This window comes from Dermacentor andersoni, chromosome 4 (assembly GCF_023375885.2).
Source record: "Dermacentor andersoni chromosome 4, qqDerAnde1_hic_scaffold, whole genome shotgun sequence".
Taxonomy (NCBI): domain Eukaryota; kingdom Metazoa; phylum Arthropoda; class Arachnida; order Ixodida; family Ixodidae; genus Dermacentor; species Dermacentor andersoni.
In genome coordinates, this window is record NC_092817.1 from 169,643,440 (window position 1) to 169,658,100 (window position 14,661).

Sequence of the window (14,661 nt, forward strand, 5' to 3'; positions counted from 1 at the left end):
ATGCCCGTTCAGTCTAATGCATATGTGTATACGCAGACTTCCACACTTGGTAATCTTAGATCCGCCCTGCGCAGTTGTGGAAGGCATTGGATGATATTAATACGATATTTATCAAATGCAGTAAGCATTATCCGGCTGCATTTATTGCTGAAGGTTTGCCGTTGTGTTTGTTGTGTGTCGTTATTCCATTAGACATTCAAGGAGGGTTGGTGTGTCTTGCAAGAATTTGGTAGCGCTCATCTCCTCCTTTGTTTCCGACCTATATTGCTTACCACTATACCTTGTGAACATCTTTAGCTTAACTGTCATTTCTTGAATACATAGTAAGTACTTTAGTAAGTATTTCACATTCAAGTCTCAATTGGTGTGTCTTACTAGCAATCTTTTTTGCGATAGCAATTATATAGGCACTCCAAGCGCATTTCCACCTTCGTCATTGGGGTCATTGTGAGGATCCGTAGAAATTCCGTGGGTAATAAAATCGTAGCCACGTGCCGTATGCTGCGTGTGCAAGAATAAGCGTTCAAGGAAGAATCGGCCATAGATGCTCAACGTTGCGCACGAAAGGCAGAAAAGCTGTGAGGAAGCGCGCCGTCTTCGGTCGCGCGCAAGGCTCCGGGGTAAGGGAAGGGAGGGGGGTGCGTTCTAATCCGGCCGGCCCTTGTGGGAGCGCACCCGACCGACCTGCTGTATCTTAAAACCCATCACCGACGTTGACACAGTCCGCCCTAATTACGCTGTGTTTTCGCGACTTCGTTCGCGTTGATGCGAGAGGCCTGCACGAAGGTCAATTCCCGCGCTGCCACTGCTGCTCATCCTCACTCCAGTGTTTTGACAGACCTTCAGCGGACATCGAGTGACACGTGGTAATGTTTTCACGTGCGCGCGCGCCCCCACGCTCTTTAATTTATTTAGTATGTCTAAGTTAGCAAGCTTATATTGTTTATAAGCCTACTGTCTTTACTTATCATAGCTGTCCACTAATTCGCTATGGCAATCGATGCTATGCTTTTCGGGCGAAAGTGCGACTTTTTTGTTCAATGATGACTACTCTACTTGCCTGTCCTCTCACAACGCCATAAATATTCCCGCTTATGACTGCTCCGCAAAATCTATCACAGTGATTTGCCTTGAGAGAGCAACTCCTACATATCGTCCCAGAATTTTCGCTTCAATGTGGGGATTGCCAGGTATCGCAAATCGCACTCCTTGACTTGATCATGTCGAGCTAATGTGAATCAAACCACTTTACATTATGCTATAGTATTGCATTTCCAGTGCAACATATTATGATGTAAGGCGAGACCCGTCGATGGCTAAAACAGCATACTGGACGGGACGCGAAGCGTGCAGAACGGGTGCAGCGTGCAGTTCCCGATAACCCGTCAAGGCCATCTGGAGTAAAAGGACAGGGTTGTCGTGTACCTAAGGGATTGTCATGCTGGGAGTGGCTGCCGGTCGAACCGCGGCATATCAGTATTGGCAGCGCTACGAAATTGCAAAGTACAACATGACACAGATGGGACGCTAATACAGCGCTGACTGAGTACCTGCCCTCCCCACTTAGTGTTGTATGTTCCTGTTGTATCGGCACTGCAAATATGCAAACCTATTACGATCAACTCGCGCAGCTTTCCGCTTTAACTTGCTAAGTTGCATCCGTTACTGGCGAGGAATGTGACGTAGCCGTCGAAGCTCCGTGTCGGAAACGACGACAAACAGCAGGATACGGCCGACAGATTTCTGGTTACAGAAACCGACTGGCGGACGAAGTGATGGCGAGGTTACTGGTGATGAGCGTACTTCCACGGAGGAAGATGCTCAGCGAATGATCGTGAACTGTTCGTCAGGCACAAATCATTCAAAAGGCAGTTGTACAATCAGTGCATTTTACCGGTGCTGATATATGGGGCAGAGACTTGGAGACTGACAAATAAGCTTGAGAACAAGTTATGGACCGCGCAATGTGCTATAGAACGAAGAATGCTAGGGAAAACGTTAAGCGACAGAAAGAGTGGTTTCGATCAGAGCCCAAACCGGTATAGCCGATATTCTAATTGACATTTAGAGAAAAAAATGGAGCTGGGCAGGTCGTTTAATGCGCAGGTTAGATAACCGATGGACCTTTAGAGTTGCAGTATGGGTACCAAGAGAAGGAAAGCGCAATCGAAGACGGCAGAACGCTAGACGGGGCGATGAAATTAGAAAATTCGCGGGTGCTTCGAATCGGTTAGCGTAGGACAGGGGTAATTGGAGATCGCAGGGAGAGGAGAGGCCTTCGTCATGCAGTAGACATGAAATGGGCTGATGATAATGATGATGATGATAACGATGATGAGCGGGGTATACTTGTATAATAAAGCTTTCAAGCACCAAAACTATAATAAGCACAGTTGTGTACCCTTACTTTTTAAACTGCAATTATTATATTTATACTTTCTTTGCCAATGCATTCATGGTAAAGTAGTTAACAGAGCTTCGCAGCACAAATAATTCTACATGAATATAGTAATGTCCAATTGTGAAAACACCCGCGTACTTAGATTTAGGTTAATGTTACAGAACCTCAGGCGGTCAAAATTTCTGGAGTCCTCTAATACGGCGTGCCTCAAAATCAGGAAGTGGTTTTGGCACGTAAAACCCCATCATTTATTTTTTTACTGAATATAGTAACAAGTGAATGACGTATCAATGCACATCATATGAAACCAATGGGCATATCAACCAAAGGGCGTCTCTTACGCAAGGAGCAGGCTGTGAGCCGCGCAGCAAAATCGAAATTTCTCCAACTGGTGGAACTCGCTTAAAAGGTATTTGGTTAAGCGTTCCGGGATGTCGTCGAAATTCTCATCGTTCTCTTCAGATTTCCACCCGGTAAATGCAAATTACTTTATCGTTAATGAAGCTTTATCCGTCACTACGTGAAGGACCTGGAAAACGAAATAGAAGGTGTTAATGGAGGGTGAAATTTTACAAAAAAACAGATTTCATCCTCTCAGACGTTACACTTCAGCAACGCTACATCATAGCCAGATCGGGTCCGAGCAGCCATGCGGCTCCCTGTCAGGCGAGTGAAACTGAGGAGGCAGGTGTGAACCGTGAAGTCCCTGTCCACGAATGTTGCTTATCCAGCCAGGATGCCCTCCGTAGACCGCGACCTGCTAGTGCGATGCAGACGTACTCCACTCCCGCTCAATACGATTAAATTTCGGTCTGCAGAGCTGATACTTTCCCTTGCAGGAAATTCTCTTTGAGGTCATCCCGCGATGGCAACTTGGAGCACGGTACGTCGACGTGAATTTCAAAAAATACAAAGCAGTAATTTTGACGTACGGCGGCTTATAATATTGTCAAACTTATCGCTACGAATTGTTTGAATGCACTCCTCTGGACAAAGCGAGAGGGATCCATGTCAGTGCAAATCATGTTATGGGGTCGCCAAGAGCAGCCTTTCGATGAACGAGCAGAGAGTTTATTCTCTTTCTCTCTCTGTATGTAAGCACAGAGCGCACAGGTCGTCGTGTATGACTGCGTGCTGCGCTGACATGCAGATTTTCGTCGACATAGTTTCGGGCAAAGGCGCGCCTTTTTCTAGAAAGGCGGAACAGGGCAGCATGACATTGACGGCGCCAGAGTTTGCAAACTACAAGTTGGAATATAGTAACGTTGGTCACCGCAGCAGGCATTGTCTTTCGTGACCACATAGCATGTGACGCCTCGTCGCCTACGGAGTGCAGCTTGAACGTGCATCAGCAGTGCTTACACGCCGCCTACTGCTTCGCTTGCGATGGCACCAACTAACAAAACTGTTGCGCTAAGCAGCTTCGAACGGCAACGACGACATCTACAGGCGAATCTCGATTTGGTCCGGCAAAAGACACAGCATCGTGAAGCAGAACGCCTTCTCGTGTTCGCGGCGCACGCTGCGATGTCTGCTACTCGTATTCCTGACCCAAAGCGCGTAGCAACTCAATTGGGGGCCCCAAACACTACGGAGCCGGCCCAAAACGTTTGCATCTTCACCGCAGCGAGTGCGACGTCATTCGCCAAGCGAAAAACGCGCATAAAGCAAGCCTGCAACACCATCATCGACCCAAAAATAATGCGTCTTTCGCAATAGCGGACATAGACTTCACGAAGCGAACATGCAACACCTTCTGTGAAGACGCGTTCAAGTTTGATGTTCTTCCTGTTTCTACGGAAGTGGAATCAACCACATCTTTTTTCATTAAAGTCTGGAACCCTGTCTCAGACGTTCGAACAATGAAACGCACCCTTTAATCTGCCGTGAAGACCATTTGCTTAGATATCTCGCATGTCAGTATGGTCTCAATGATACTTGTGCGTAGATATAATCATTTGGGTACAGGACACACTGAAAGCAGATATCGATCTGGCATGGCCACAGGAGCCAAGAACTTAGATGTATTTATCCCATGCAACGATAGTCAGCAATCGCCGAAATTTAAAATATTTAATGTTACTTACTTAATCCACCAACAAGTCTGTTAAACAGTCTCATTTAAATAAATTTCGCAAAATTATGGCTCACTGCTTCAAAGGTTATTGTGATGCTACCGATAGCACTTTATATTTCTAAATTCCCAAAACACTAGTAACTTTTAAACAGAGCAATTAGGGCAATTTTTTTTTTTTTACACAGCTGCGTAATTGGGAATTTTTCCAGGTGTAAACGAATATTGCAAATATGCAGGTTGAAAAGCTGCAAAGTATAGCGGGAAGCGACAAAAGCTTTTGCAAATTTTGCACATCGTTCCCATGCTGTTTAAAATTATGTACCTGTAGTTCCCGTAGACACTAGCGCCACCGTTCTGTCTGGCAATTGAGAAAACTGCATGAACAATCTAGTCACCATGCCATGAAGTCCCGCTTGATATCGTGACAGTAACCGCAGAAGTAGATGAAGCTTCGCGGTGTGTATGAAACGCATATTTCCTCCAGCCGCATTCGTCGGGTTGCGCACGAGGAGCGATACGCTGCTTGTATAGTTACAATATTGATAAAAGCATTTCACGCCTAACCTACTGCAAATTGGTGTAGTAACGCTCTAAGAAGAGCAGTGTTTGCAAATGCGACGAGCTTCTTGCAAACCTACTCATGGTTGCGTTATCACTTGCGAAACACTTTACTCCTGTGTTTCTTTTTTTGTGTGTGCAGGCGGAAGCGTTGTCCTTTCACTCCACGACAGACACTATGGGTGCCTTAGCCAGAAACTCGAGCCTCTTCAGCCTCGTAATTGACGCTACATTTGCACCTCCGCAATGGAAAGATCGGCTGCCTCGGATGCTCGCCAACCCTTTCGCACCAGTGCAGCTGACTGTGATTTGGCAAAACGACTACATTAGCCATGCGTTGCGCATGGTGCTATCAAATCTACGGCGAAACAACACTGTCAAGAATGTTACCTTCAAGGGATTTGATATAAGTTTAATCGATATGAGATTCGCTTCGGAGCTGCTGGCTGTCAACGCCGTAATCCAGGAAATCTGCTTCATAGAGTCAACGTGGGATTTAATAAAGGTGAGAGGGAGGGCTTCCCGGTAGTACATGTAGTAACAATTGTAAGAAAAATATATCTCGTCATGTGCTGATGTGCCCGGTGACATAGTTGGCGTGAATATCGTGTTGCTGCACATAGTTGTGGTATATAAATCAAAACAATAATTTTTCTAGCGGTATATTGGCAGGCATATGAATTTACATTATCTATAGTGCGATAGGAAACATTGAACGATGCTTACACCATGTTCTCTCGTTCTTTTTTTCTATACTTTATTACGAACCTGCATAATACGAAAGAAATATTCTGTGTCAAAGAACGACGATGACCCAAGCCTCAACACTGGAGTAGTTTTTATTTTTGTTCATAATCTTATTAGCTATCCATCTAGTCATTTTTCTTCTGACCTGGCCGGGTTGGATGTTGCCACGTCGTCTTTCTCGAAATTAAAGGCAACTCAAAACAATGGATAAAAAAAATTTTCAGCTGCAATAATGCAGTAAATGCGAGAGAAATGCGTTAGCATTATATTACACCAGAAACAAGGTGCGTCCTTTAGGGCACCGGGCAAAACTTGTATCTGTCCTCAAAAAAAAAAAAAAAACGCGAGTTCAATTACTTTTTCTGGTGCTGCTAAATAAGCCAGTAGTGTTAACATTTCAGGACTCGTAATTCATAAGATGTACCCCGTTTCGGATACACGTTAGGATTATTCAATACCGACGTGGAGACTTGCTGGGCATGCTTGCTTGTCGAAACGTTGGCTCCCTCTTTTACCTTGTTCTCGTTTAGCTCATCGTTTTGAATTGACATCGCCCGCCTTCCCCATGTTTCCCATCATAATGACAACATAAGAGTTCAAAATACCTTTTTTTTACTGTCAAAAGTGTGTTTCATCCCAGGCAATTACTTTGGCGCTATACTACCATGATGGTCCCTGCATTCTTGATAAGCAGGATGTTGGCTGCACTTGTAGTTACGCCACTGCTGCTTGCACACTTTGGTGTCGCTCCTAAAAGTAATCCATATAGGCTCTGGAGGCCGTCATTACGCAATTCAATGCAAAGGACTTTATAAGACGAACTATCTTCAATTTTGCCTACACAGGAACCATAACGTGCCCCTTATTTTCTCTAAATGAACGTTTAGTGTAGCTTACATTTCCCTCGAGACGTTGTGAACCATATCGTAATACATTCCACTAATCATTCCAACAACGGGCTTGAGTCTTTTACAGAAGTTGTATTTAGCGTGGGCATTTCACTTCGCTCACTAATTTGGCGTTGTTACCCTCCCATGTTTGATAAACTTCATCTTTGTGGCATTTTTAGGTGCAGTAAAACATCTACCCTTATTTAAGCGTGCGTTTGCAGGGACTTTACACTCTTAATCTAAGCGGGATATTTCTCCGCGCTTTCCTTTTATGCCTACTTGGAATCATCAGGAACCCCTCTTCACGCTTAGCAGACGTGATATGAACTTTGTTCCCACGCTTACTATGGCATTACCAATCTCCGTGCTTAGAGAGGGGGCAAGCGTTCCCTAGGGGGCAAGCGGGATTAAGTGAGGAGCATGCCCCATCCCCCTCGTCCTTTCTCTGCATGCGTTGGAAGCAACGAAGAAGCACCGGCTCTTGTCGGCTTGGGCGCTTCGGTCGCTTTTCTGAAGCGAAATGTGCTCACCAAGCTCTTCGCTTTCTTCTTCTTTCATATCTGCTTCGATGGCGCAGACTGTGAAGAACGAAGACGTTGTGACAGTGGCAGCATGCCGGCGAAGTAGAAGCTGAGTATGCTGCAGAGAGATCGCGCAAGACGCTCCCGCCGTTGACATTGAAAGTAATCCATCAAAACGGAGCTTTTCAAAGCCCTGGTACATTTCGATGATGCCAAGGAAAGTAAAACGTAAACAAGCACTTCGGTATCTCCTTGCACAAAAGGACGAATGTTCCCTCAACCATGCTGTGTGGTGCCCCGCGTTCGAAGATAGCAGACCTTGTGTAGGATAGGGACGTATTTCCCGCAACTTAATCATCATGATTTGGCACTCTTTCTCTCATTGTTGGCTCAAGATGCCTGATTAAATTCTTTTTCACTTGCCTCTTTCTCAAGGAAAGACGAATATTCTAGGCAGTGAGAAAAGTATTACACACATATTTCTTCCTGAGGTAAATCATTTATTCATAATATTCATTCGCATGAAATATGACACATAGAAACGTTGATGCTTCAAAACGTACACAATTAAATCAGATCACTCAGAAAGCAGAAGTATTCATATAAGTTTCATTTAAATGCGCGACGCAGTGAAGAAATCCTTTAACCTTGTTTGTGGCCGTGACAATGCTTTTTCTTGGTTCTAAGTTATTTAAAACATTTCTACATTTGCTACCAAATATGTTATATATTACATACTATTAATGCACAGGTACATCCCTAGTGCCTTTTGTAGGGATGCGTCGTCCCTGATCTCAATGCTTTCCTGCTCACATCAGCAGAGCAGGAGCCTTCTTTCCCCCCAGATAATGCATGTTCTTATAAGGTCATTAGCGTGATCTGAACTAAAAAAGAAAACTGTCTTAATACCCAAAGTATAATACTTCCGAGGGAAAAACGTGTTTCTTTTAGTTTAAATTAGGTAACGAAGATTGCTTGTTTTTTCACTACTTTAACAATGATTTCACGTTTTCTGACATTTCCTATACTTACTGTTCTTAAAACGTTGCAGTTTGGAAGTTTTTAGAAGTAGGCGGTAGGGGAATGATGGTCGAATCCCCGCGGTAATGAGAGTAACCATTGCAAGCCTGGGTCGCGAGCACGCTTCTGAAGCGGCGTAGGATGGCTCAGAAAATTTCAGTATTATTGATCCGATCAGAAGGAACTTTTTTCAATTTTTTTTCCTATTGACTAATCCTACATGCAAACCATTATTGGCTTTCAAATGTGACCTGAAGAATGAAAGAGCAATGTGAAAAACCTACCTACGTGAGACATAACTGGAACTGGTTTTATTTATCATGTTCTTCATAAAAATAAAGTTCAAAAATTTGATCACAACTGGCAACGCTCTAGATAAAACCTTTTAATACCTAAGCAAAAATGAGCTTCAAAAACGTAGTTACGCTTGATTCTCAACCCAATGGAAATAGAAATTTTCACAAGAATGACATTCTACGTAAACGTATCACACGTGAGCGCTCACTGCGGGCATTAATTGGTTTGCAGCTGGAAATCAATAGCTGCAACGGGCAGAGTATATCCATGTGCAATGAACACAGTCACACTTCCTTTCTTTAAAGCCCACAATGTAAAATATACGTAGCTACACTAGACAGATATCCTAATTCAGAGTGCGACTGAAGTGGAAAATTAAGCGGCACGTGTGATCACAACCTCGCATGCCACCTCGCAGGGGCGTCTGCGTCAGCAGGCGTTTGGTGTGTTGCGACACCACGCATCCGACCACACGAGGGTTGGACCCTCCCACGTGTAGCCGTGCGCTGCTTAGCCGTGTCTGGGGAAAAGGGGATTCCAGGGGTTGAGCCGATGCCGGGTTTTTCGACCTTTAGTGCCCCCCGGTGGAGGCAACACGCCTCTTTAGCCTCTGCTTCACATAGACGGCACTCCCAGAATAACCCACCTGGAGGAAATCGGCAGTCGTCTTTTCCAGTCTCTCTATCCTCAAATATTCATCTTTCTCTCCCAATTTTTGCCTTTTTCTATCTTCTTGTCGCTTCTATTTACTTCCTTTCTCCTTCGCCTAAAGGGTTGCTCTATGTGGCTATCCAACCTTGGCTACACCATATTCGGTTATAGTGATGGCGTACGACTGGCGTCGTGCAGACTTGTATTCAAGTTCTGCCCCGTCCCCTCGGGCTGCGTGGTGGGTGGTCGGCGCTGTTGCCGAATGTTTATATATTTTCGTGGAAACTTCTTTCTCCCGCCATCCTGATCGCCCTCAGAAACGAGGGCACACCAAAGATGTCTTCCAATTTTTCGGACGCCAAATCTAGAATTCCCCCCGCTTCCACGCTTTCACTTTGAAAAGTCAGACAAACCAGTGCGAACCATTTCGCCGTTCCTTGTTTCAAAGTCCTTGACTGATTTTCTTGGTCCAGGTTACAATGCGTCGAGGATGTCAAGCGGTGGCCTCCTCTTGGAGCTCCGCGATCAGAAACAAAATCAGAAACCACCGAAGCTAATGTCATTTGGGCAAACCCACATAAGAGTAACCCCGCACCGTACAATGAACCTCACCCAAAGTATTGCGTCGGATGATGATTTGATTGAGCTGACTGAACCAGAAGTTTTGGAGGGCTTCAGTCAGAAAATGTGATCAATGTCAGAAAAATTAAGATAAGGCGAAATGGCCGAGAGATTCAGACGAAGCACCTAATTGTTGCCTTTGCTTCAAGTATCTTGCCCGAGTCAGTCGAGGCCGGATACATCAAGCTGCGTGTTAAGCCGTACGTGCCAAATCCACTCCAGTGTTTAAAATTTTCCCGGACTTGCAATGGCATGTAATAAAAAATCCCTATGGAAGTGACCACTTTCCTGTAATGTTAAATTCAGTGCCTCAACATGAGTGCCCCCTACATACACTCCGGTGGAAACTAGACTCCGCCGAATGGAATGATTTTAAGGAAGCAACTTACTTATCAGGAGATCTTATCACTGATTTTACCATAGACAATGTAGTAGCATATTTTACTTGTTTTATAATCGACGCAGCTGAATAGTTCATTCCCCAAACACAAGGTCTCTCTTGTAAAAGACGGGTACCCTGGTGGAATGAACAGTGCAGACTGGCACGAAAGAAACAAAACAAAGCGTGGGGTTTGCTGCGTCGCTCCCCGACTGCAGAAAACCTAATTGAATTTAAACAGGCAAAGTCACAAGGGGAGCGCACGCGGAGACAGGCAAGGAGAGCTAGCTGGGAGAGGTTTCTCTCGGGCATCACATCCTACACTCAAGAATCTAAAGTTTGGAATGGTGTAAGGAAGATAAAGGGGCAACAAATCCACCCTCTGCCCTTAGTGGACGACCAAGGGACTACCTTGGAGGACCAGGCGAACGCTCTGGGCGAACACTTCGAACATGTGTGAAGCTCCACACATTACACAGAATCATTCCTCAAATATAAACACTTAGCTGAACTTAAGACACTTGATCGTAAATGCCGTCCGGATGAACCATATAACCATCCTTTTAATATTGCCGAGCTTAAAGCTGCATTGAGAAAATGTAGAAGCTCTGCACCGGGAGCTGATGGAATAATCTATGACATGATTAAGAACTTACATGAAGACAGACAAATGACACTTCTGGCACTTTTCAATTTTATCTGGGCTGCTGCATACCTCCCATCCTCATGGAAGGAAGCTATTGTTATTCCCGTCTTGAAGCTGGGTAAAGACCATTCCTTGGCGGCAAGTTATCGCCCGATAGCTCTTACAAGTTGTCTTTGTAAGCTATTCGAAAAAATGATTAATCGTAGACTAATACATTTTCTTGAACTGAACAATATGCTTGATCCCTATCAGTGGGGCTTCAGAGAAGGGAGGTCCACAACTGATCATCTTGTACGCACTGAAGCAAATATCCGCGATGCATTTGTACATAAACAGCTCTTCGTATCGATATTCCTCAATATGGAGAAGGCGTACGACACGACGTGGCGATACGAGATCTTGCGAGACTTGTCGGCGATGGGCATCCGTGGAAATATGCTCAACACAATAGAAAGCTATCTGTCCAAACGTACCTTCCGCGTGAAAATCGGCAATGTATTGCGGCGACCTTTTATACAAGAAAATGGGGTACTTCAAGGAGGTGTGCGTAGCTGCACACTCTTTATCGTGAAAATGAACGCCCTTCGTGCTTCATTACCGCGAGCCATTTTTTATTCTGTTTACGTAGATGACATACAAATAGGCTTCAAATCCTGCAACCTTGCAGTGTGTGAGAGGCAAGTACAACAGGGTTTGAACAAAGTATCTAAATGGGCCGACGAAAACGGATTTAAAGTGAACCCGAACAAAAGTTCTTGTGTGTTTTTCACAAGGAGAGGCCTCGTTGAATATCCCAATATTGAAATGTATGGCCAGCAAATCCCTGTGAACAAAGATCACAAGTTCTTAGGTATCATACTTCACTCTAAACTAACATTTATACCACACATAAAGTATCTCAAGGTGAAATGCTTAAAAACAATGAACTTAAAGTTTTATCCCATACAACATGGGGAAGCGACAGAAAATGTTTGATGAATCTTTACAAAAGCCTCATTCGATCACAATTGGACTACGGTGCCGTGATTTATCATTCTCCAGCCCCGAGCGCGCTAAAGATGCTAGATCCCGTTCACCATCTAGGAATCAGACTGGCCACGGGCGCTTTCAGAACAAGTCCCATTGAAGGTCTATAAGTAGAATCAAATGAGTGGCCACTCAATCTACAGAGAACATACATCAGCCAAACATACTTTCTAAGATGTCGCTCTAATCCTCAATATCCGTGCTTTAATACCGTTAACGATATAACAGATGCTACACTCTTTCGCAATCGTCCCACTGTAAGACAGCCCTTTTCACTGCGTGTGAGGGCGCTTAGCGCTGAAATGGATGTCCCACTCCTCAGACATTGCCTAATACCTCCAGCTAAGCTGCTACCTCCTTGGGAGTGGCAGAGGATACAATGCGATTTATCTTTCATGCAAGTTACAAAGCACGCTCCAGAGATTGAAATCCAAATATATTTCCTGGAACTCCAGCATAAGCATTCCTGGACGGAATTCTACACAAACTCATCAAAGTCGCATGACGGGGTGTCCTATGCAGCCGTCGGTCCATTCTTCTCAGAATCTGATTTACTGCATCCGGAAACTAGCATCTTCACGGCTGAGGCCTACCCAATATTGTTGACCGTGAAGCATATAAGGAAATCAAAACTCAAAAGATCAGTTATATATACGGACTCCCTAAGTGTTGTGAAGTCTTTGATATCGTTCTGTAAGCACAAAAATCCTATAATAATCGAACTCTATTCCGCCTTATGTAAAGCATATGTATCTAACCAGCATGTGGTTATATGCTAGGTGCCTGGCCATAGAGGCATCCAGGGTAACGTTCTAGCGGACCTGATGGCCACATCAATTGCATGACACACTGTTAATTCTACTGCTGCAGTCCCTGTCACAGACCTGAAGCCTTTCTTAAGAAGGAAACCGCGAAACTACTGGCAACGCTTGTGGGACCTGGAAACAAATAATAAGCTGCATGTAATAAATCCACAATTAGGTTTCTGGCCTCCTGTAACAAAATCACGCCGGACAGATGTCCTTTTCTGTCGTCTAAGAATAGGACACACTTTTGGCACGCACAACTTTTTACTCACTGGAAATGAGCCTCCAACCTGTGGTAGATGCGGGGAGAGGCTGACCGTCCTCCACGTCATCCTGGAGTGTCGGGAAGCCGAATATGAAAGAAAGGGACATTTTCCCTTGGCATACCGGCAGTACATCCCCCTTCATCCTGTTATGCTACTCGGTGCAGAACCGCTCTTTGATACCAGCGCAGTCCTAGGTTTCCTGAAAGATGTTGTATTACATGTAATTAGACCATACGTTCGTAGCGCCTCCTCTCTATAGAGGATAGCGCTGTGATAGTTGTTTAGTATAGCACATGCCTCTCGTCCATTGGGTTCAAGGGCTCTGGCGAGGCAGTAGTGCTCCTAGAAAATTTTAGCATCTCACATATTTTGTACATTGCATCATTTTTTCTAATGCATTCTAGTGCTCGTAGTGCACGCCAATAATCGTTGCCATAATTTTATTACGCGTAGATTTTATGTCATGTGCAGCAACGTCTTTTAGGCCCCTTTACAGCCACGTCACACTAGCATCACAGATCCCATTAGACCACTACAAACTCATTAACACTTGATTGGCACTCTTTGGCGATACCTAGCCCTTGCGCCATTAAACATCAAACATTCATTAATTCATTCATTCGGCCACAGTTCGCAGAACTGCCGAGGGAGCAAACTTGCGCGAAATGCAGTGCCCCAGAACACAACTCTGAAGCTTGTGAGAACGCTGTCCACCGTGTAAACTGTGATGGGGAACACGGCGCGAACTCGCAGCTGGGCTCATCCTGGAAAAAAGAAAAAGAAATTGTAACGATCAAAGTAAAAGAGAATAAGGAGGCACGCAGGCGGGTTTTATACCTGCCCAAGAAAGGCTTTGCCGATGTGACGCGTCAGGGGGTAGCGCCACAACGTCTTCCGGCGGCTGTCCGACCCACAAGCAGTGAGTCGGCAGTTACGCCATCTGATCCCGCGGCGATTGCAGCTAGCGCTGCTCCGCCAACCCAGCAGAAGGGATCATCGAACATGAAGGTAGGCACAGCCAAGGCTGCCTCATCCTCCCCGGGTGTTAGGCTGCTGAGCACGAAGTCGCGGGATTGAATCCCGGTCATGGCGGCCGCATTTCGATGGGGGCGAAATGCGAAAACACCCGTGTGCTTAGATTTAGGTGCACGTTAAAGAACCCCAGGCGGTCAAAATTTCCGGAGTCCTCCACTACTGCGTGCCTCATAATCAGAAAGTGGTTTTGGCACGTAAAACCCCATAATTTTTTTTTAATCCTCCCCGGTCCCTCCTAGCGCTGGCAACATCCCGCGCAGCTCAATCCCACAAGGAGCGCCGTCGACCTTTGGGCTGGTGGGCACAGGGGTCTTGCCTTCCGAGGCGAAACTCTATCGGAAAACTTCTCGCTCACAAGAACACGTGTCCGGCGAATCACAAGAGGCATTAGACACTACACCTATCCTCACGGTGCACCAAGCGCCTAAGGGGCAGCCGAGGCTCCCTCGAACGCTCCAGAAAGGACAAAACCCCCGTTACAGGGCCTCGAAAGAGCTCTGTAATCTAATTTCTGTAATCACTACTTCTATTTCTGCACACATAGCACTAATTTACATCCAATATGGATACACAAATTCAATGGAACGTCAGAGGTCTTAGAAACCTTGATGATGCGCAAAAACGTATTCACAAATACAATCCAAAGTGCTGTGTTTACAGGAGACACACTGAAAATCAAAACACAAAAACATTCTCCGAAAGTATGTTAGGTATCGCAAA

At 45.2% G+C, this 14,661-nt stretch overlaps 1 protein-coding gene across 1 annotated transcript in view; it reads left to right on the forward strand.

The window, feature by feature from the left end:
- LOC129386610 (uncharacterized) overlaps positions 1–14,661 on the forward strand; it is a 74,150-nt gene that overhangs the window by 25,003 nt on the left and 34,486 nt on the right. Inside the window, exon 4 of the mRNA XM_072287664.1 lies at positions 5,179–5,541. Within this exon, the coding sequence (XP_072143765.1) occupies positions 5,179–5,541 (363 nt within the window). The remainder of the gene's footprint in view (positions 1–5,178; positions 5,542–14,661) is intronic.